General features: G+C 52.0%; 1 protein-coding gene across 1 annotated transcript; it reads right to left on the bottom strand.

Moving 5' to 3' along the window:
• Nucleotides 1-2,254: 2,254 nt before the first annotated feature.
• Nucleotides 2,255-23,017, bottom strand: LOC139356259 (collagen alpha-1(XIII) chain-like). The gene is made up of 2 exons (XM_071069695.1): nt 22,180-23,017; nt 2,255-2,505 (listed from the first exon to the last, which is right to left on the bottom strand). The coding sequence occupies exons 1-2, from the start codon at nt 22,471-22,473 to the stop codon at nt 2,323-2,325; spliced, it is 477 nt and encodes a 158-aa protein (XP_070925796.1). The 5' UTR covers nt 22,474-23,017; the 3' UTR covers nt 2,255-2,322.
• Between the last annotated feature and the right edge of the window lie 211 nt (nt 23,018-23,228).

The following is a 23,228-nucleotide window of genomic DNA, read 5'->3' as shown; positions in this document are numbered from 1 at the left end:
TGGAAGAGCATCTTAGTTCTGTCCGATTTTGCCTGAGTTTGGGGCCTTCTGTTTAAATTCTTCGGGTGTTGCCCACTGGCTCTGGTGTATGCTTTGGGTCAAACTGCCTTCTGAGAAATTCTCAACATGCAGAGGTATCTCTCCCAGGAGCCCCTGCTCACTCTCCCTCCACGCCTGGCCGACTCAGTCCCTGCTGAGGACCAGTGTCAAGCCCTTTCTTCTCCCCATGGCGTTTCCTCCTCCCCCGACCCTCTGAGCTGCTTCATGGTCTTCTCACCGCCCAGGACCTATGGGTTCCGCACAGACTCCCAGAAGGCAGGGAGAAGAGAAGTGCTCTTCCAAGTCCTTGCCCCTCCTGCCACGTTCCTCCCCAGCTCCCAGCCTCCCAGGACTACCTGAGCCCGACTTTCTGAAGCACAATTTTGAAACCTATTGAGAGCCACCCACTCTGATGATGGACAGGACACTTGAAGGTCACCAGATAACTGATGTGCTTTCCCCAGTGAGGCAACGAAGGGAGAAAGGCAAGCCTCTGCCTGGTCACAAATGTGCCCCCAACACTAGGACATGGCATTTGATAAGGATTTCTCTGCATCTTTGAAGTGCGAGAGGCAGTTGAGAAAATAACAATAATCGTGCTTACTAGGAATCAGAGAAGATGCTAAGTAGTTTCCAGGATTATCTCGAGGAATCTCTACCTTGCCAGTGTCTCTTGTCCCTGTTTTCAGACAAGGCAACTGAGGCACAAAGAGGTTAAATAACTCTCTGAAGGTTATAAGCCTGGTCCATGTTGGAAATGGAATTCAAACCTACATCTTCTGTGGCTCCAAATATCCTGCCCTTAACCAGCATTCTATATGCTGAGCAAAAATCGGTTGTCATTGTCCAAGAGTTATAAGGGCAACAGACACGATCCTTGGAAACACGGGCTGCCCCACAGCCCTGATGCAAACGGTCTCTCTGCCCAGGCCCCATCACCCAACCCTCACCTCCACCCCATCTCATTAATCTTGGCATTCCTCTCCCGAAAGCTTTCCCAGACCCCCGGGCCCAATCTTCAGGGCCCAGAGGGAGGGAGGGAGCTTCCCAGGGCTTCTGGACACCCTTTTAATTAACCCAGACGACCCTCTTCTCACCGGGTCCAGCTGAATCGTTTCACAGTCTCCTTGTCTCCCAGGGCAGCATCCTGTAACTGTGACTCCCACCACAGCCCATTCACTCTCCAGCAAATGCGGTCCCTCGTTTCCCATATGCTTAACATCTGTCGGCCTCTCTTCCCTGGCTTGGGGACCTTGATGAGGGTTACTTGAGCCCCTTGGCTTCTGGGGCCAGAGGAAGGCCTGCCAGAGAGCCTAGTGAGCACCCTGCAAATGCCACCTGCCACCATGGATATCGAGGAGGCCACACGCTGAGCTGGCAGAGGCCGGTAGCAGACCAGAACTCTCTGCCATTACTTAAATGTGATACCTTGTCTTCCCCAGCCCTTCTTTAGGCCTTCCTTCCCCAGCCCCAAAGAGGTACAGCCCATTCTACTTCCTCAAGGAAATAGTGAAACTTCCTCATCTGTTATTCTCATGGCTTAACAATAACAGGCACCTAGAAAAGTAACAGGCACCTAGAAAAGTTCTCATAAGCTGTAACTTATCATTTGCATTCACGGTGGACAATGCACTTGAATCCAACACACTGCATGGTACCTAGCAGGTCCTTAGTACATAGCTATTACACAGATGAATAGACATAGTTGAGGAGCAGGCCCAAGGATACAGAGGAAAGTGCTAGAATAGCCAGGTCAGGGGTCTGCCCACACAGAGCTAGTAAGTGGCAAAAGCAGGTTTTTGTTCTAGATTAGACCAGTTCACTGTATTACACAGCCTTGTCTTGCAACCTTTGGCTTGTGCCTTCATTCCTTGCATGTAAGCACGTGTGTGTTGCATGTAGCCTAGAAGCCATATAGTGAACATGCATTGCCCTAATCCAGCTAGCTATAGAAAATAAGGTCTTACAATTATGGGGTTATTCATTCAGGTAACAAACATTTTTGCATACCTGGGAAGCTGGGGACACAATGATGAATACAGCAAGCAAGGTGCCGCCCCTTGGGGGGCTGATGGTCCCTTTGACGCTGCATAGCACTTCATAACTTTCGAAAGAGCCATGCCCATCATCTTATCTGACTTCCCCACAACCTAGTTCAAAGAGTGTCAGGCCCATAAAAGACTCTATGAACAAATGAATGGTGGGTGGACAGATGGATGCCGGGCAGGCAGGCCAATCAGTGAGTAGATGGAAGGCAGCCACAGATACTGTCACTCCTGTCTTTCAAATGAAAAGTGATGGCCTGAGTGAGGTGAGGCTAGAGCTTGGCCACCAGGAAGAACCTCTGGTCTCAGTCCTGGGAACACCCACTGTCACCTGTTTGCAGGGCTGCTTACCTGGCGGGCAGTTACATCCTGGAGATGTCTTTGGGGCCTCCCGGCGCCTCCTTGAGTGGAGCTTCCATTTCTGTACAAGGAGACAGACAAGAGGAGTCACCAGGAGCTCGTAGACACCAAGCCCTGGAAAGCGGCTGTGGGCTGACGAGGAGGGCAGCAAGAGGGGAAAGGGGTCACATAGGGGGAGCTGGCAGAACTCTTCCTGGATCAAAGACAGGCAGTTAATGGCCTTCCACTGGCCACCGTACAACTGGGTAATAAAAAGGAGACAAGAAAGCCCATCCTGGTAATCACAATGTCTGATGTCTTTGGAGCACTCTTAAAGAAATTAACCCCAAACACAGGACCCTATAAACCAGTTGCATCTTCCCGCACCTCACGCTCATGTGTACAATGACATGCTTTTCTCAGCTCTCTGCTAATAGTTTCCTGCCTTGGACTGGGCTCCTGATGGACCCCTGGGCAGGGACAGTGACTTCTGTTCTTCTGGTGTCCCTTACAAAGCTAGCATTTGCAGACTGGGCAGGTGTACAGGAGTAGGGGGGATGGCAAGGCTCTCTGCACCCCTCTGCCAAATATCTTCCTCACTTCCCTTCAAATTACTGAGCCAACCTGGAAGGCTCCAAAGAGGTGGGAGCATCAAAGAGGTAGAATATCCCAACCCTCAAGGAGTTGTCATGTTCATGATGGCAAGTGGAGAGGAGCATGCATAATGACCATGCATGCAGAATGCCCCTGTGTGTCAACTCTGCAGGCTTACGCTGCACAGGCAATGTAACAAGGGTCTCGTAAGGACTCTTACTGGATCCTTGCAACAAAGTTGGCCAGACTAGCAGTTAACAGGGACACCTCTAGAGCCAGGCTGACTGGACTAACCACAGTTCTCAGACTCTGGGCTAATAAGAGTCCTCACTTCATTGGATTACTGTGAAGTTAGAAAGATTAATGCATAGAAAGAATGGCACCTGATACCCAGGAAGTTCTCAATGAATGTTAGCTATTACCATATTCATTTCACAGGTGAGGGACTTGAAGCACAGAGTGGAGACTGCACCTGGCCAAGGTCAAGGTTGAAGTAAGGAACAGAGCTGGGATTCAAACCCACACTCTGATGCTCATGAAGTCATAGGAAGCTGGTAGCCCTAGGGTCAAATAGGACTTTCAAAGTATTTTATTTGGTTCCCACAGTGAGCTTTAAATCGTTATTATTATTGAATTTATTGCCAATATTTTGAAGTGAGTGGTTTCATGTGCAAATCTGCATTTGTAATTTCTCTTGAAAAACTAACAGAGATCTGGCCACATGAAGCCTGTGCTCTGGCTGGCCAGGACTGACTGCACGTGATGTGCTGTAGTCCCCACCCTGACAATGTTGACCAGTTAGGATGACAGCCAGAGCTATTTGCTTCCTCACTATTGTGCAATTTTGCCACTCAGTGTGGGCCACAAGAGAGGTGAAGAAAGTAATATGAGAGGTGTCATAAGGGTGATATCACCTCTGGTTTGGGGGTGGAGAGGGAAGGTCAGAAACTTTCACAAGGATTCAGAGCAAGCGGAGTGATTTGCTGAGGGTCATACAGTCAGGATGTAGAGGATCTGAGGTGTGAACTCTGGCCTCCTGGCACAAAGCCCGCTCCACCTGCTGGAGGAAGGTGAGTGCAAATGCCTGGGGAGGGAACACAGTGACAGATGGAGGGGGGTCTCTGAGAGCAGAAGGGGGTCAAGATCAAGGCAACCAGAAGAAGGGAAACACCACAAAGTGGGGACCCTCACTTAGAAAGGGGAGGCTGAGTAACAATTAGGTGGACGGATGTTGAAGCCAAGCTACAGGTGGGCACAGAGCAGCTGCGGGGCCAACAAATGAGCCCCCAGGACAAAGCCTGCTCATAGCCCCTCTGGTGCCCAGCTCTGAGCCTGGCTCATGAATGCTGCTTTCCTGTAAGGGACTGCATGAACCCGCCTCCACATCCCTCCCCACCAATCACCTGGGGGCCTGGCACCCAGAAGGTGCATGACACAGGTCTGCTCAAGGATAAAACCAGTCAATGACTGACAAGCCAAGACCAGAGGAGTCAGCAGCATTTTGGCTAAAGGTTGTAACCATCGGAGTTGTCACCCACTCAGCAGCAGCACTGAGCAAGCTGCCATCACAGGGTTGGGCTGGAGACAGAGCTTCTGGCATGAGTGGGTGGCACCCCTGCTCCATCCCCATGGGTCACACCCCTAGAGGGGCATAACTTCTCGTGGAAGAAAAAATCAATAGAAAAACAAAAAATATGTAAAAGGCAGTGATAAATGCTGGGAGAAAAATGAAGTAAGGCAAGGGGACAGAGAGTGATGGAAGGTGGTCTTTTCATACCAGGGGATCAGGGAAGGTCTCTCTTTGAGGGGACTTTGAGCAAAGACCCAGAGGAAAGTAAGAAAATGAGTCATGTAGTACCTGGAGGAAGTAAGAAAATGAATCCTTTGGTATCTGGAGGAAGTGTGTTCCAGGCAGAGGGAACAGCAGAGGCGAAGGCCCAGAGACAGGATTGTGCATGGAGCATCTGAGGAACAGGAAGGGGCGAAGTGTGGCTGGAGTGATCTGAGTGAGGACAGGGGATAGGAATGTGGGGGGCAGGAAGGCACGTCATTAAGGCAGGGGCAGAGATTTTGAATGTGTAACATGGATCCCTGCCACTGGTTCCGGGCTTGTTGACAGCCATAAAGCACCACAGCTTGTGGGTGCTGTGGTGGGCTGTCCAGTCTCCCAGGATTAGACCAGTGGTTTAGCTGTTGGGAGTGTTGGCTGCTGATGGCTGAGCCTCTTTCTGGGAGCTGCTCTTAGCCCAAGGAAGCAGCCTTGATCAGGGTCATACCGTCCCCCAAAGGCAATCCATATTTAATTACTGATAAATGGGAGGAACACAGACCTGGCCCCTCCGCCTCAATTTGGACTGACTCTAGGGCCACCCCAGCTATGGAGCTCCCACAGGACCAGCTGGGGCCTCTGTCATGACTGTATCACAGTTCAGCCCCTCCTCTGCCCAACTCTACTTCCCTCACTCCCCCTCCTATGTTGATGCCAATAAGTCAAATAAGTAAGTCATCTACTCATAGACCTCCACTTTGGAGACTGTTCCCTTGGGAACCCAACCTAAGGCAGACCTCCATGTGACTTTCACATTTCCTGAGACTTCACCTGACCCTCATCACTACCCGTGCAACAGGCAGGCCAGAAGACAGCCCCATTGTATAATCCTGGAAACTAAGACCCAGAAAGGGAAAGGCAATTGCCTTAAACAAGTAAACCACAGAGGGCCTAAATTCCAGGTCCTCTAACTTCAAGTTCAATGCTTTTGTTCAATAGCTCCTATATTTATTGAGTGCCTACTATTGGTGAGGCTAAGTAAAATAGAGAATGAGACACAGTCCATCAGCAAACAGCTGAGTTTGGTGTGGGAGAAGTATGCTCAGATGTGTCCAGGGGACTGTAGACTTTGGAGGGCCTGGGTGTTGAGTGGAGAGTGGGGGCTGTGAGGGTTAATTTTATCTGTTAACTTGCCTGGGCTAAGAATGCCCAGATAGCTGGGAAACCATTCTTTCTAGGTATGTTGATTAACACTGGAATTAGTAGACTCAGGAAAGAAGAGTGTCCTCACCATAGTGGGTGGGCATTATCTGATCTGTTGAGAGCCTAAGTAGAATAAGGTAGAGGGAGGAAGACTGCTCTCTCTGCTTGAGCTGGACTATCCATCTTCTCCTCCCCTTGAACATCGACTCCCCCTGCACCACAATTGGTTCTTGGCCCTTGAGACTTGGACTGGAATTTACACCATTGGCTCTCCTGGCTCTCAGGCCTTCAGGTTTAAGTGGAGCTACACCACTGGCTTTCCTGGGCCTCTTTCTTGCAGATGGCAGATTGAGGGACTTCTCATCTCCATAATCACATGAGCCAGTCTCTTCTGATAACTCATTTTCTGTGCATCTATGTACAGCCTATTGCTTCTGTTTCTCTGGAGAACCCTGACTAATAACCAGGTCTTATGTGCCCAGGTAAGGATTCTAGCATGGAGGAACCCTTCGAAGGTTTTACGCAAGGAGGTCATGTGGTCAAATTTGGGTGATATAAAGGTCACTCCAGCAGCCCGTTGAGTATAGACCAGTGAGACCGCTGGGGCTGAGGTCCTCTCTGGAGGATGTCGTGGTCATCACCCAATGAAGAGACGTGGGAGGAAGAAGGAACTAGACACAGGATGGACTTGGAGTGGTGGTGGGAGCCAGGCCCTGCCTTGGGCAGCCAACATGCCACCCCTGGGACATAACAGAAGCAAGAGCAGGTTGTGGGAAGCTGGCAAGTTTGTGGAGCCCAGCGGGGGTAGGCACAGGCAGCTCTGGAGTTTGGGAGAGAAGACAGGTGGGAAGGGTGGACCTGGAAGTCGGGAGCCTTGATTGGAGGGATGGAGACATCTGAGCAGGCAAAGCTACCACAGGCACAGCTAGAAAACAAGGTCAGATTGGGGTGTGTTTTCTTGGCCTGCCCAGAGTTTATTTTGAAAGAGTATTGAATCTCAACAGTACCACAACCCAGCCACAGTCTAGGCTTCAACACTCTGCCCACGGATCTCTATTTCCCAAGGACCTAACACCCTAGTCCCAGGGACCCTCGAATCCCACAGGACCTTCAACCTGTGGGTCCTACCAGCTTTTTACTGTCCATCACCACCATGTGTCACTTCCCTCCGCGCCCGGCTCAAATTCTGCGGACAGTGATTATCACCACTCCCTGTCTGCACCCTTCACTGCCTCGACACCCTCCCCCTTCACTAAGCCACAAGCCTAGCTAGATTCAACGTCTCCTCCTACCCCACCCCTGCACACAGGCAGCGGGGTAAAGTGGGAGAAACACACAACCTCGCTGACTGATCTTACTTTAAATTTGTGATCTAGATCTCAAATGGAAGCCCAGCAATCATTCTGTGCTTCCCTCAACGCTTCACCATTGCACTGTCCTAGGAATTTTCACACTTCCTCTCCCCAAACCACCAACACCCCCTCCCCCAACTTCATTGTCAACTGAAGACCTTGAGAAGAAAAGCAAGCAGCAGAGGACTTCCAGAGGCAGCCACCACTACACGTGCCGTCCATCTGCATCTGCGCCTGCCAGCACCCTTCTCTCCTCCTGAGCTCCCCATCTGTGCTTCCACGAGGGCCAACCCCTCCTGTAGCCAGCAAGTCCCCTGCCTTCCTGCTTCATCAATCCCCTCCTCTAGATTGGATCATTTACATCAGGGACTGGCAAATGTAAATATTTGAGGCTGTGTGAGCCACATGATCTCTGCCACACCTACTCCATTCTTCCATCGGAGGCCAAAGCAGCCACAGTTTGGAAACAAATCAGTGTGGCTGTGCTCCCATAAAAAATATATATTTATAAAAACAGGCTGCAAGCTGGATTTAGCTGTAGTTAGCCCATCCTCACGGAATCATTATGCAAATATGCTGTTGTTCTTCCCAGCATAAAAAAGGAAAAGAGAAGAATAATCCTCTTTTGACTCTGGTTAGCTCTTTCCCTAGACAAACTCCTGGATGACAACCTTCGCTGCCTCCTACGTCTCTCCTGGGCCACTCCTACCTGGCTCTTCCTCTACCGTCCCTTAAGAACTCTCCTGCAGGTTGCCAATGACCTCCGGGTTGCCAAATCTGGTGGACAGTTCTCTTGCCTCCTCTCAGTCAGGCTGCAGCCTTTGCTCACCCCTCCTGCTCCTTAGGGCACTTCCTGCCCTTGGCTCCCAGGACATGCACTCTCCCCATTTCCCTTCTACCACCCTGGCTGTGCCCTCTCAGTCTCGTGCTGATTCCTTCTTATCTACTTGATGTCTAAATGTTGGAGATCACAGGGTCCACATCCAGGGTCTCACTTCTTTCTCTAGACACTGGCTCCCTAGGGTACCTCATCCAGTCTGATGGCTTCAGAGCCATCTATGCAGGATGATGCCCTGCAACCTATTCCTTCCTCCAAAACTTCAGATACATCTATCTGGCTGCCGGCTTGATATGGCCATTCATAGGCATCTCAGAATTAGCCTGGCAAAACTGAGCTTCTCATAGACTCTCCCAACTCCTCCCTGGACCTGCCCCTACCATCAACTTCCCCATCCCACCAGTTGCTCAAAACGTCACAATTATCATTGATGTCTATTTCTCTCACCCTACACCCATTCTATTAGCAATTCCAGTTCTTTACCTGCCAGACACGTCTGAGATCTGACCCCTTCTCACCAACTCCATGACTACCACCTGGTCCAAAGCTCGTTGTCTCTGGCCTAATTACTGTGATGGCATTCTAACGAATACTCGACTTCTGCCAGTGCCCCTGCAGACCTTTCTCAACATGGCAGCCAGGGTAATCTCACAGGCCTCTGAAGCTTTCAAACATGCTGGGCTTTCTTCTACCTCAGGGCCTTCACACTTACTGGGTTCTCTGCCTGAGTGTTCTCTTCCCAGCTACCTCTCTTCCCAGCTACCTACCCAGCATGCTGTTAGGCCTTCCTTGCCTCCTGCACCCCCTCCCCAAAAATTCTTCCTTCCCCAGCACACCCCCTTGTTTTATTTCCTCCTTAGGATTTTTTTTTTTTTTTTTTTTTTTGCTTATTTATCTTACTTATTGTCTCTTTGTACCACTAGAATGTAAGTTCAACAAGGACCTGGATACTTTGTTCTGTTCTATTCACTGCACCTAAAACAGGGCTTGGCACATAGTAGGTGCTCAATAAATATTGGTTGTTCACACATCAGGGGATTTCACATCCAGTTCTGATCTCTGGTCTCTCTTGCATGATGGGAGACCTGGCAACACTGAGCATGTACAATCAGGTGATGCTGCGTGATGGTTGCCCCTTTCAGATGGATATGTGCCATCTAGGCCACCAAAGTATTCTCTCTCCAAAGCCAGCTTCACCTACTTAGGCCACCAGCCTGGCCCCCATTGACATCTGACTTTGAGACTCATGGTGAGACGCCCCCAAGATGAGGCCCTAGGGTGGACCCCTAGCTACACTGGGTAGAAAAACCTTCCTGCTTTGCCCCTGTTGGCAGCTAGGGCCTCCTGGAATGCCCTGTGTGGCCAGGGCTGAAACATCACCCGCCTGATCGGTCGCAGCTATTAAAATGCCTGTATCAGTATCAAAGGGAAAATGCCAGGCGGCTACTCACTCCCCCCAGAGAATGTGGCTCCAGCCTGGCCTTGGGTTTAGGGGACACTCCCTCCCTGCCTCAGGGATCTTAAAGGGTCCCTGCCCAACCTGGGCCTCTGCAATATGTGGGGTGGTCCAAGCTGTGGCATAGACACAGCCCAGAGGGAGAAGCCAGGTGAGACCTGCAGCTGTGACCTTGAGCCTGGCACCTACCTTCAGGGGAATCTACAAAATAGGGATATGACCCACCACCCCCTGCCGGCCTCCTGAGTGCTGATGTGGAGACTGAATGAGACAACACAGAGGCAAGTGCCTGGAAACCACGGAGTATTGATCAATTTTGGGTTGAATTATTAAACAAGAGTTAATATTAATTATAACAGCTATGCACATTGAACTCCATATATCAGCCACTGTGCTAAGCACTTTAGGAGGAAACTATCATTGAATGATTGATTTTTGATATTATTAGTGCATGCCTCCTATTCCCTTGGAGACTGGAGTGGGACTCTCTTTTGGGTTGGCACAGATGGCCCCCAAACTCCAGTGAAGCATCTATTGTAGGCAGAGCTTGGCAGTGTTGAAGTCTTATCATATCAGCTTGACTACGCTTGGGAGTGCCAGAGCCTTGGGGCCTAGTCCCAACTCTCCTACTAACTGTGTATTAAGCAAAATCTATAACCCCTCTGGACCTTGATTTTCTCATCCATAAAATGGGGATAATCTAAGTGATCTGCTAGACTACACAAGACAGCTGGCAGGACAAAATGAGATGAGGCTAGAAAACAAACAAACAGAGGTATCCAGATGTGAGGAGGGTGAGCACTTGTTTTGCCAGCTTGTTTTGCTTGGTGGCCAGGTGAAGGCCACTTCTCTCTTGAGCCAGTGCCGGGCCTGCCTCCTCCCACCTGCTGTGATGAGGCTGGCCTGATCTCTGCTGCGCTGGCCCCATGGCGTGCACCACTGCGACAAGTGGTCAAGTTTCCTGCACTTGCCACGTCCCTCCTCCTCCTGGGAAACTCAGAGCCCCTCTCCCGGAAAGGGAGGGTGAGTGAGGAGGGTCTGACCTGCAGCCCTGCCTTTTGACCCTGAGAATTAGGAGTTGAAGGAAGAGGAGCTGCCCACTGAAATGACCACAGCAGCAAAGCTCTGGCCCCTGTGCCAGCACTCTGATCATAATGCCTGGCACAGGGCGGGGGCTTGATCCCATCTGCTAGAGGCCTTTTGATCATCCTGCGGCATAACTGCTTCTGGGCTGGCTGCCCCATTGCAGACTGAGCTGGCCCTCGGATATCAGGGGCCCAGGTCAGATGTCTCGATCCACACTCGAACCGATTTACTTACTTTTAGGTCAGCCCTCTAGGACTCATCCTTGTAGTCCCAGGAGGAGGTGGGCTTTGGCAGAATTGGGATAAATGGGCATGGGGTAGGGAGGGCATTCTCGTGAGGAGGTAGAGAGGCAGGACCTGGCTGCTCAGTGCTGGCTCCATGGGCTACATCCCAGGGACTGCAGGAGAGGAATGTCTCCACAGAAGGGGTTAAAGGGACAGGCCCACATGTAGCCACGTGCCCCAGGGCACAGGCAGCTTGGCAGGGTGAAATCAAAGTGGAGGAAATCAAGACATCCAACCCACAACCACCAAAACTGAACTTGCCAGGGCTGCTGCAGGGGCCTGTGTGCTGGGGACAGCGAGGGGGTGCCACAGGGGTGCCTTAGGAGCTGTCTTCTCCCTACCTCAACAGTTCTCTTCATGCAGTGGACTTGGCGCCTGATCACAGACTGCGGTCATGAAACAGGGGCCTGCAGGTCCTCCGGATAGCACATACTGCCTCTGTCTCCCTCTGCCTCCCTGTCTCACCAGAACCACAGACAGATGTGGCCCCAGGTTCTACGGTCCAGAAAAAAAGTCAGGGACAGGAGGCACATACCCCATGTGAGCTTTGCAGCCTTCATATGAGGAAGTCCTTCCTTCTAGCTAACCTGAGACCCTGCTGCTGCCACAGGGAGTCAAGGAGCTGATGGTGTGTGTGGGGGGCAGATTGGCAAGGGGCTCAGGACCTCAAGGATCTCAGGGGTCCAGGGGTCATCTCCGGGCCTGGTACAGGATGAGGCAGGGACCCCCAACCACAAAGAAGGAAAAGGCAGAGAGTAAGAGTCCTGGGGTGAATGTTGGGGACCTCTTTCCTCCTTTCCTGCCTTTCACAAGTGGGTATTGACTATCTACAATGTGCTAGGGGTTAATGTTGGGAACCTTGCTATGCAAAGCAGACACTGAGGCTGCTCCCATGAAGTTTATCCTCTAGGGAGGGGAACAGAAAAGCCTACAAACCACACACATCAATGTGGAGCAGCCGTTGTCATGAGACCTGTGGCCAAAAGGGGCAAGGAGCTGAGAGCCAGCTGGGGCATGGACTAGTCTGGCTCATGGCAGAAAAGTGAGACATGAGCCAAGATCTGAAGCTGAGCAGTAACTCACCAGGTGAGGGGCCCAGGCACACGGGAGTGGCTGAAAGCTAACCCAATAATGCACTTCTTAGGAGCCAGGCAAGCATCTTGCATGTATTAGGTTGGTGCAAAAGTAATTGCAGTTTTTGCCATTACTTTTAATAGCAATTAAAAGCAATTACTTTTGCACCAGCTTAATGTTATTCACCCAGCACTCACTGCAACCCATTTCATGAGCAAGGAAACTAAGACAGAGAGGGGCCAAGTAACCTGCCAAGACAGCATACAGCCTGAAAGGACAGAGGCAGAATTTGAACCCAGGAAGCCTGGCTCAGAGCCCACACCTTGACTCTAGGCCTGTGAGAGGTGAAACTTGGCTCTTTCAAGGAGATTGGATGATCTATTACTGGAGTACCAGTCACTACTCAAAGCACTTTATGTCTTAACTTTTTTTAATCCTAAAAACAACCCTCATAAAAGTACTCTTATTATCATTACCCTTATTTTACAGAGGTGTAACCTAAGGCACAGAGAGCTTGAATAACTTGCCCAAGGTCTCATGGTCAGTAATTGGCAGAGCTGGTCTTGAACCCAGCAACCTGGTTCCAGAATCTGTGCTCCACCGTGTAGCTGGACTCCAGAAGCAAGGGCAGGTGAGCCATGAGGCTGGAGAGGGTAATAAGGGCTGTACCTGAAGGCTACATGGGTCGCATTTAGCAATGTGTTCTCCAGCCTGAGAGCAACAGGGAGGTACTGAAGAGTTCAATCAGGGAGATGGCATCATTGCATTTAGTTTTCTAAAAGGTCCCCTCTGGCTGCTGTGTGGATAAGAGAGTCAGGACAGCATGGGTGAGAGCAGATGAGTTAGGGGGTCGGGCTGGGGAGGGCAGGCGGGGATGGAGAGGAGCGGACAGGTCTGCAGAAGCTGAGAAGGTGTGGACAGGAGGGCCGCGGTGGTGTGGCTGGAGGCCAGCGTGCTCACATATGAAGGGATGCTGGTGAGGGGTGGATTTCCTGCTCAGTTTAGACAGGTAGAGTTTGAGGTGCTTTTAAGACATGCTGGAGTTGCGGGTTGGTGGGTGTAAAGATTGGCTGGGGCTCTGATGATATTAAGAGCCAGAGATGTCCTACCATGGAATAGTCAGCCATATAAGGTAGTGAGCTCCCTGTCACTGAGGTGTAAGCTTGAGGACCAAGGCTGCTGTAGGAAATTCCTAGAGCAGCACCTGACTTATGAAGGCCATTCCTGATTCTATGGAGTTGACTGAGGCTGGAGGTGTCAGGAGCACCCTCTGACCTCCCGTGTCACAGAGCTTCCCCCAACTCCAGGAAACCTCAAATGCCAGTTCAAGGGGAGGTGGATGAAGCTATTCCTGGAATAGCCCTGGCAAATGCCCCTTTAACCCAGCCCCCTTTCTGCATCCTTGTCCCAAGAGGTCAACCTTTCTGACCTGCCCTATAGGCCACCTTATCAGAGCACGACCTGGTGCTAAAGAGGTGCCTTCACAGAGCATCTGCAGCCTGACAGAGGGCCACAGGTGCAAAGTCCTTCTATGGCAGAAGTTCAGGTCCCACAACAGCTTTTAGGGGCAGCAAGGTTCTTCTGCTGCAACCCAAAGAACAGATAAAAAACCAAAGTGCCTGAAGGGAGGGTGGGGTGGGCAGGAGGAAGGAGAGTGTGGGCAGAGGGAAATGCCTGGACAAATGCTCAAAGGAGAATGACCAAGACTTGAGGAGGCAGGCAAGGCTGGGGTGGGAGTGAGGATGGGAAAGGGCCAAGGAGGCAGAGGCCCAGCCTACATGGACCCCAGCCATGTGGTGTTTCAGGCAAACCCACAATAGCTGCCAGGCAGGGAGACAGGGGCCCAGTGTCCCCTCAAAGGCCGTGCCCAGGCTCTCTGGCAGGCAGTTCCGCCCCTTTGTGCTCGACTGGCCCTTGCTCTTTGAAGGACCAGGGGAGCACCCCCTGCCAGCAGGCCCACCCCTTCTGCCACAGGCAGCATCTCTGCAAGGAGGCCCCACACCCAGGGCTGTGGATGGGAGAGCGGGAGTGTCAGCAGGGGCTGCTGCTGGGGCCTGCCAGCAGCCCAGACAACACCCAGCGCAGCTGGTGACCCCTTCCACCCTAGCCTCCCCAGACCCAGGCCTCAGTTTCCCCTGGAGAAGCCTGCTGACTTCCTCTGACTGAGGGCTCAATAGACTGTTTCTGGGAGGGGCAGAACCCAACCCAAAGAGGTGGAAGAAGGATTTCTGAGGCTTCCTGGAGGGCAAACCTCAGTTGATTTTGTTTTTGGAAAACAACAGCAAAAAGCCTGCTGCTTGCCCTTCTTCAAACCTCCCAGTGCACAAGGAGACTTTTGTTGACATCTCACCGTGAGCCTCGTCACTGCCCCTCAGCCCCTCAAGCACTGCTTGGGACCCATGTAAGGGGGTCTGGGTTTCACTGCACAGGGAGCTCCAAGCACTGGGCCACACAGAACCTCTCTCTCTCTCTCTCTCTCTCTCTCTCTCTCTCTCTCATTCTCAGGGCCTCCCAGGCCCAGCCGCAGAACACGATCACCCGTGGAGCTCGTTAGACACTTATGGCCAAGCCCTACCCACGGACATCTGTAGCAGGTATTGGGAACAATTGGCCTGGCGTGTTTTGAAAGCTCCCCAGGCGATTCTAATGCAACCAGCATCACCAGTACAAGTGCAAGCCTTTGAGGACATCTGGATCAGAGGAGAAGGAGGGGAAGTAACTTTAAAATGTTTAGTTACTTCAGAACTTTTACCCCTCTCTGGCTCTAAAAGGGAGACTTCAGGCAGCTGATACAAAGACAGACAGACACTATACAGTAAGGTAGAAGAACAGCAAAGGCAGAGTGATCAAATAGGATCTGGGATCAAGGCTCATACAAAAGCCTTTGCCACTGGCTGAACCCCAGATTTGCTGCTAAACTTCCTAGTGGCCAGGTCAGAGTCTGAGAGACAAGAACAAACCCATCCATCCTGGGAAACCCAAGCATTCCAGAGGCCAAGGCTGGACAAGGGCTTCCCTCAGGGTGCTCATCACCAAGGCCTGATGTAATTAGCAACACTCACAATGTCTTTCCTACAACAAAGATGCTGGTGCAGCCCTGACGCCAAGGCAGTTCAGTAAACACTGCCTCTGGGAGCCAAACCAAACTGAACAGATCCCCAGCCCCTGGCTGGTTTGACTGGCCTCAGCAGTTAGAGAGGTATGACACTTCATACAGACAAGTATATCCTAGTGGCTGACGATGCCAGCTCTGGGCCACACTGCCGGATTTCAAGGCCTAGTTATGCTACTCACATACTGTGTGACCATGGGAAAGTTGCTTAACTTCTCTGTGCCTCTATTCTTTCTTCTGTAAGAAGGGAATAGTAACAGTAGTAACCACTTCATAGGATTATTGTGAGAATTTAGTGAATCAATAGATGTAAAGGTCTTTGAATAGTCCCTGGTACACAGTGTAAGTGTAAGCTCAATACACAGTGTAAACTCAATAAATACCAGCCACCAATAAAAGTTGTGGACAAGGTGCATGCAGCCCCGTATTATCTCCTCCAATGATGAGAGAGGTGGCAATGGTTACAGTTGCCATTAGCCAAATGATTTCATTTAATCCTACAACAACCCTGTAAGGAGGATGTCATCATCTCCATTTTTCAGATCAGGGTACTGAGGTTCAGGTCACACAGTTAGTGGCAGGGGTTCAAATGCCATGGTGTTGTCTGCTTCACCATTTTGCCACCCCCTGACTCTAAAGAAAAACCTTGGCAGGCAGCTGGGGCAGGTAAAAATGAAGCTCCTGACCTTGAGAGTAGAGGATGGGAGGGGGTGGGTGCTCCCAGCTTCTCTGCCCAATGGGGAACACATCACCGAGCCTTTTCTGCTCTCCCAGCCAGGATGCATCTTGCAGCCTGGACACACAGAAGTCAATCATCTCATCCTCTGCTGGTTGCTGAGAAACACCCCTGGAGCAAATGCTGAGCCTACAGTTGGGTCCAGGGCCGGGGACATTGCGAGGAAGGCTGACTAAGAAACCTTCCCCAGTCTCTAGCAGGGGGACCTTATGTTAACAGCTAATTTGTGAGAGCTGCCTACTATGTGCAAAGTCCTGGGCTAGACTTAATAAGGGACCCAAGACTGCATGCCTCTATTGCTGTCATCGGGTCCTGTGTGGTCACATAGAGAGACCGTTGTACAATGTGGTGGGGTTGAGCCATGAATGGCAAATGGATTTCCTCTTGTGCACTGACTCTAATGGATGGGAGTGGCAGCCTGGGTTGCCATTCCCTGTGCCACTGGAGGACTGTGCTGAGAAGGATTCTGAGGCCTACCTAGGCTGAAGGGGAAAGAGTGTGTTGAGTGATGAGTAGCACCTTCTATGGTTTGGGATAAGGAAAGCCAACACCACACGCTATGTCTATTTTCCTTCTCTGAGCTAAATGTCTGGCACAACCAAGGAAGAGCCACAGGAAGTGGGAGTAGGGAGGGAGCCCATATTGGGTTGGAGTGGTTCGAGGAGGCTTTCCAGAGGGCAGTGGGGCAAGTCTAGAGTGATTAAGAAGAAGGGGAAAAGGCATCTTTCTGGGAGTTACCCAACCGTAAAGCTGTGCTTAGGGCAGATGGAATGGTGTTTGAGGTGCTTTTGGTTTTCCCCACCACCTTCCTATGAGGGTTGGCTGCCTCCTGAGGTCCTCAGTCTGTTCAGAGTTATCTCCTAGTTCAAAGGCCTTTGGAGACGCTGCAGAGCTCTAATAACTCTCCCTGCCTTTATAGCAAGCACCTGTTATTAAAAAAACGAAATCTAGACTTATGAAATAGCTCTTCATCTTGAACACCAACCCTCATTAGTAAGTAGCAGCTTCCTGGAACACTGTTGAAAAGGATTCTGAGGTTGCATGTAAGCTCCATGGAAAAGTGTACAGCAATTGATTAATAATGTCTGCTGAGAGCCCTGGGATGGGGAGTAGTGCACACTCAAGCCATGTATGGGCCACTGCTGACCTAGTTAATTGTCTGGAAAGGGGAAGGTGTGGTGGAGGAGAGATGCCTGCTGGGGGCTGGATCCCACCCCTGACTCCTCTGGTACCATCTTGTGCTGGCTGCATTTGAGGAAACCTGGATCCAGAGTCTGTCCATATACTGAGGTCCAGGCAGCTGTGGTCAGCACAGGACACTGTGCACAGGTTACCCACCCTAGTACACATGCACTTCCCTTTTAAGAGTTTCTTCCCATCCTCATCCCAGCATTTCAGTCCTAAAGGACCCCATCCAGAGCCCCAATCTTTCAGCTGCTGCTTTGATCCCTCCCCTATATCTGTCCCCTATATCTCTTTGCCATTACTTTCAATGGCAAAAACTGAAATTACTTTTGCACCAAAATCATACACCGTATAAACATGAGACACGTTATTATAATTGTTGTTATTTTTAGGGATGAAGGAGTGTGCCTGGGGTTCCTCAACATTTTAGTCTGGAAGTTTTAACCACTTCCTCTCCCAGGAGATTCTTTAACATTCAAAGGAATGAATCAGAGATAGTGGGAGGGAGGTACAGTGACATCAGTCTTCTCATCTGTAAAACGGGGTGGTGTGAATGTCAGTCCCTTAGGGAAGTTGCGAGGATTGAAAGAGATATAATGGTAACACGCATAGCATTGCCCCCTGTATGTACCCTATAACTATGGGACGTTTCTAGTACAGTTTATGATGTTATCATTGGGGGTGAGGAGTCTAACTGGCATCTCCCAAAACTCACTTAAAAGTGGCTGCTGAGACCCTCCTCTGCTTCCCCTTGGGCCTAGAAAATGGATTTGGCCCTTTTTTTTTTTTTTTTTTTTTTTTTTAGATGGAGTCTTGCTCTGTCGCCCATGCTGGAGTGCAATGGCTCGATCTCAGCTCACTGCAACCTCCGCCTCCCAGTTCAAGCGATTCTCCTGCCTCAGCCTCCCGCATAGCTGGGATTATAGGTGCCCGTCACCATGTCCAGCTAATTTTTGTATTTTTTAGTAGAGCTGGGGTTTCACCATGTTGGCAGTCTGGTCTCGAACTCCTGACCTCAGGTGATCCACTCACCTTGGCCTCCCAAAGTGCTGGGATTACAGGCGTGAGCCACCCCACCCGGCCCAGCATTTGGCTCTTTTAAATTCCACTCCTTTCTCATTCACTGCACACGGCTGCCCAGTCCTGGGTGTCATCTGATTTTCTCCATTTGGGACATTCCAGCTTCTTTCTCACAGCAAGCAAATCAAATAACAGGCAGCTGGACTGCTCGTTAACGGTCCCAGACCAGGAGAGAGGCACTGATGGGGGAAGAGCTGGGGCCTGAGGTCTGGAAAGCACACTCCTGGTTCCCCACAGAGCCGGCTCCCGCCATCCTCCAGTCCCGGCTCTGCACAACCCCCGTCGTGGGCTGGTCCCCTCGGATCTGCCTCTGGCTCCCCTCTCAGGCCTCCTGTCCTCCTGGGTCCCCTTGGCCGGCCCTCCCCGCAGCTCCCTCTTCCTTCTGCCTCATAGACACAGTCTTTGCCACATCACCTGCTTTCCCCATTGGCATGGGTGACATGCGTGTGCCCTGGAGTCCCACCCCCAGTTCATTGCACAGGCCGTGTGCCTCACCAGGCTTGCCCTCCCCAGTGTCCTTCTCCCATTCTTTAGGAAGTGGCCCAGTCCTGCCTGCTCCAATGATTGCCTGCCCCAGCTCCCTAAGAGCCCTCCCTGAGCACTCATCTGGTCTTGTGCATGGTCTTTGGTGATGGCACCTTTTAGTGAAGTCTCCGATCTGTCCCCAGTCCCAGGAGGGAGGCAGGGCCTAGATTTTATGGAAGATGAACCCGAAGTGCAGGAGTGTAGCATGGTTTGCCTAAGGCCACAGGACTGGCAAAGCCCAGCTAGAATCCTGGTCTTGGCCCCCAGACTCACCAGATGCCTGTGTGCCCCGTGAGGACAGGCACCTTCTGCACCTCCATTTTGGAGAATTGTTTTGTAAGAAAATCATTTGCCCTCTCTTGTCTCTGAATTTTCCTCTCCCGTGGCAGGTTTCTACCTGTCCCAATTCTCTGCCTTACCCATTCCTCTCCTCTGCCCTTTGCTCAGACCTGGGAGAACACACCTACACAGGGAAAGGCCCAGGATGGTCCCCTCAAGTTGCTTTGCAGGCCTGGAAGCTGCTCATAGCACAGCACTGGCCAATAGAACTTTCTGCGAGGATGTGCATATTCTTTCTCTCTACTGTCCAGCTCCATAGTCTCTAGCTGCAGTGTCCACTGAACACTTGAAACCAGGCTGTTGCAACAGACAAGCTAAAATTTAAATTTTATTTAATTTTAGTTTGTTTAAATGTAATGAGTTGCATATGAATAGCAGTTTCTGTATTGGACAGTCCAACACTAGGGTGTCCCTCCAGGAGCACAGAGAAGGCACCCACAGATAAGGCCACTCACACCATCCACCTGTGGCATAGTTCCCTTCCTCTGGCTCCAGCATCTTCCCCTATTGACCTCAGCCACCATTTCCAGTCACCCCTCTCTGATCCTACTTTCACCCCCATTCATTGTCCCTTCTGGCCTGCAGCAGCCTCCTGTTTGGCCTTACTGGTTTGCCAGCCATAAGCACTCACTCTAGGGGCATAACTGCCTTGCTCAAAACCCTTCAATGTCTCCCTGTTACTCTTATTTAGATCTAACTTTCTCTAAGGCCCCTCTTGACCTGAGCTGCCCATCTCTCTCCAGCCACATCTCCTACTTCCTCACCCTCCCAGTCCTCCGGGGTCCTGGACTTCCCGCACTTCTCCCAATTCCCTCTGGCCTCCAGCCTCAAAGACTGTTCCCTTTGTCCCCTTAGAACAAGGCTTCACTCACCCACTTTTGCCTGGCAAACTCCTATTCATCCTTCAGTTCTTCATTTGAAAATCACTTCCCTAAGGAAGGCTGCCATGACTGCCACCACCATCAGACAATGCTGCATGTAATGCATTCCCCAGGCCCCTCTCTTCTTTCACTATTGTAGCTTTTTTTTTCTTTGTACACGACATGGTCACTACCCATTTTCTTCTTTGTGCACTACTTCCCTGTAAGTTTAGGAGGGCAAAAGTGTCTCCCACAATACCTGATCCACAGCAGGCTCTCAATAAACATTTACTGAATGAATGAATGAGAATAGACCAAAAAAAAAAAAAAAAGATGGCAGGATACAGTGCAAAGAACATTGTATACAGGGCCAGGAGGCTGAGGTTCTAGTCCTGGACCTCACTATGTGACTCTGGGCTCAATTTCCCCACCTTAAAAATGGGATTCAGTTCAGATGTTCTCTGGGATAACTTTGATATCTAGTAGTTGAAAAGATTACATTCAGTAGGGTAAATACGGAGCTGCAGCTTGGAGGGAAGGAGTGAGCATGTTGGATACAATAGTAACCAACATATAGCCCCAAGGCCCCTAGAGTATATGACTTGGCATGGCCAGTCTGAAGCAGCGGAAGCAAGGAGCTAGGAAAGGCCAGGGCATGGTCAGGCCAGCAGGAAGGTCTGGGAAGGGGAAAGCATGGACAGATGGGCTGCACTAAACCCTGCAAATCAGACGCTTTATCCCTCAGCAGCCAGGACCCCCAAGATACCTGGAGGAGCTCTCACTGCCCTGACACCCTCTTCACCACCCAGCCAGTCTGGGCTCACACTGCCTGAGCCCAGAGATGCCCCACCTCCACCCCAGGCCCAGGGGACCATGGGCAGCCCGATGGAGCTCTCCGGATTCCCTGGAGGCTGGCAGGCCATGGGAATGAGCTGACAGCAGCAGTCATGGGTGCACCACTAGCACCAGTAAGCTTGCCCTGTGACCGCCCTCTCTGCTCTGGCTCTGCAATCTCCTTCTCCTTGGCCACCCTGGAGAACTGCTCCAGCAGGTGAGAGCCTGGCAGAGGCAGCTGAGAGGAGCCTGGCTGTAGGGAATAGGTACATCTTGCCAAAATGCTCACAGCACCCCACCCACCACAGGTAGAGCTGTGCTCCAGTGTTTGCTACATCAGCACTGTTTTGCATGTTCAGAGGGGTTGGAGCGTTTGTCCCAAGTTTCCAAGTAGCAGAGTGGAGATAAAAACCCAGGGTTTCTGGACTCTACCACTGTGGTCTTTACTGTTGCACACGCCCTCCAGCTAAGTAAGAGATCCTCTCCCATTTCTTCCCCATGGAAACTTTCCATGGTCAGGACCTTCCATGGCCAGGACCTGCTCCAGGACCTCTTCCCAGACTGCTGCAGCCCCCACCTGCCTGTCCTCCTCTCCATCTGGGCCCTGGATCCCCTGTGCTGTCCAGATTCCCACAGATCATCAGGCCTCACCCTGCCAAGGCCCAGCCTTTCCTCTGGTGGCACAAAGAGGCTGCATGTCCCTCCTTCCTGGGGAGGGGACAGCCTTTTTCTGTATTCCCAAGATTGCCATAGCTACCTGATACACTAGTAGCGTTTAATCTACTTGGATCAAGAAAATTTGGAGAATGGGAGAAAGCATCCTTTTTCCAGAAAAATAAGAAACCTGGTTTAGGAACAAGAAGGTGTGGACTAATTTGCGGCCAAGGACAGCAGAGTCAGGCGACCCACACTTGGATCGTAGCGGCCTGGGCTAGTGAGCAGAGACCAGGGCACCACCCCCTGCAAGAACTGTCCCCTCTTCCCGCAACACCCGGTCCTTAAGGGGTGGAGGAGGAGGGCCACGGGGCTCAGTAAGCCTCAGCCTGGGCCTCTGGGCGCGCTTCCCGCTGCGTGGGCGCGGGGCGGCTGTCACACCACCCCGCCAGGTCCCGAAAGGGAGGAGTGGAGCTTGCTGGCCTCCGCGCACCCAGCCTTCCTCCACCTGCCCGGCGCGCCCAGGACGCTCCCAGCGCTGGACGCCGGGAGAGCTTGCCGGAGGCGGGAGTCGCGGGGTCATGCTCTTGCCCACCAGGTCCTCCGAATCCCTGGCAGGGCAGCGTCTGTCCGTGTCCCTACCCCTCCCGCAGGCAACTCGCACGAACCCGGGGCTCGCAGACAGCTAGCGCCCGCGGACACCGGCTGAACAGTCTGGAGGCTGCGCGAGGGGGCGCCGCGGGGAGGGATAAAAGCCAGCAACAAAGAGCACAGACCTCGTCCAGCAGTTGGTTGACTCGTCCCAAAATAGCCGTCTCCATTTGCTGCTCCCCGCGCTCCGCTTCCAGGCGCAGCACCCGGGCCTGCAGCTCCGCCGTCCGAAAGTGGGCGAGCAGGCTGAGTGCCAGCGAGCAGAGGGCCAGCGCCAGCAGCCCGCACGACCCTGGACTCGGCAGCCGTGCGCCGCGCTCCGCCCGCACCGCCGACAGAGCCACCGTCCCGGGCGCGCCCAACTCCCTAGGGCCGCAGGCACCAGTGGCTGCCGCTTTGTGGGTGCTCTCCGCTACCATCCTTTCACGTCTTGAGAACCAATAAATAAATAAATAGAATAAATAAAGGCGACAGCTGCTGCCAAAAGGCTGTATCCAAACTGCGGGGCAAGGGGGAAAGGGCTTGTATCGCTGGAAAACGTCCCTTTCCGTTGCTCCCGGCAAAGAGGACGGAAAAATTAGCAGTAGGAGGGGAAGGGCCGTAAAAGCACAACCAGCGGTAATTGGGGTACACCTAGGTGAGAAAAAAAGTTATTTCGAAGAACGTTCCAAGTCCAGGAAAGTTAGGGGAATCTGACCGGCTCTCCTTCTCTCCGCCCAGTCTTTCCCTTCAAGAGTCTGCAGAGCAGTTGGTGCCGCGCTGTCAGTCCTCCTGGGCGCCTAGTGTCTCCCGGGCCTGCCAGTTTCAGTCCCCGGGCGAAGGGGCGCACATGGAGGGCCCCATGGGCAGAGGTGGGTAGTGGCGGCTGGCGAGGAGCGCTGGGGCCGATTCCGGCGCCTCTGTAACTTGACACACTCCCTGCGGCTGCACGGATCGGATGAGCAATCCGTGCTACTTCCCAAACTAATCTCTCCCGCCCCCCCTCCCTCCTCCTCCTCCTCACTCCTCCTCCACCTCCCGCGGGGCCGACTGCTTGAATTTGTTTATTTATGCAAACTCGCCCGGGGTGGGGGGCGTGGTGAGCAGGTCCGGCGGCCCCAGCCCGCCGGCCCCGGAGCCCCTCTCCCGCGCTCCCGGTCCTCTTTGAAGTGACACTTGGGGTTATTTATAGGCA

The sequence above is a fragment of the Macaca nemestrina genome, chromosome 9, assembly GCF_043159975.1.
Source record: "Macaca nemestrina isolate mMacNem1 chromosome 9, mMacNem.hap1, whole genome shotgun sequence".
Lineage (NCBI taxonomy): Eukaryota > Metazoa > Chordata > Mammalia > Primates > Cercopithecidae > Macaca > Macaca nemestrina.
The sequence above is the reverse complement of the archived record's forward strand: the minus strand, read 5'-3'. Positions and strand labels throughout refer to the sequence as shown.

What these genes read in the sequence shown, in the direction of transcription:
- LOC139356259 (XM_071069695.1), bottom strand. Translation starts at nt 22,473, where the DNA reads ATGGTAGCGGAGAGCACCCACAAAGCGGCAGCCACTGGTGCCTGCGGC. An exon ending in TCAACCAACTGCTGGACGAG is followed by an intron (nt 2,506 to 22,179) that starts GTCTGTGCTCTT and finishes CTCCTTGTACAG; the next exon opens with AAATGGAAGCTCCACTCAAG.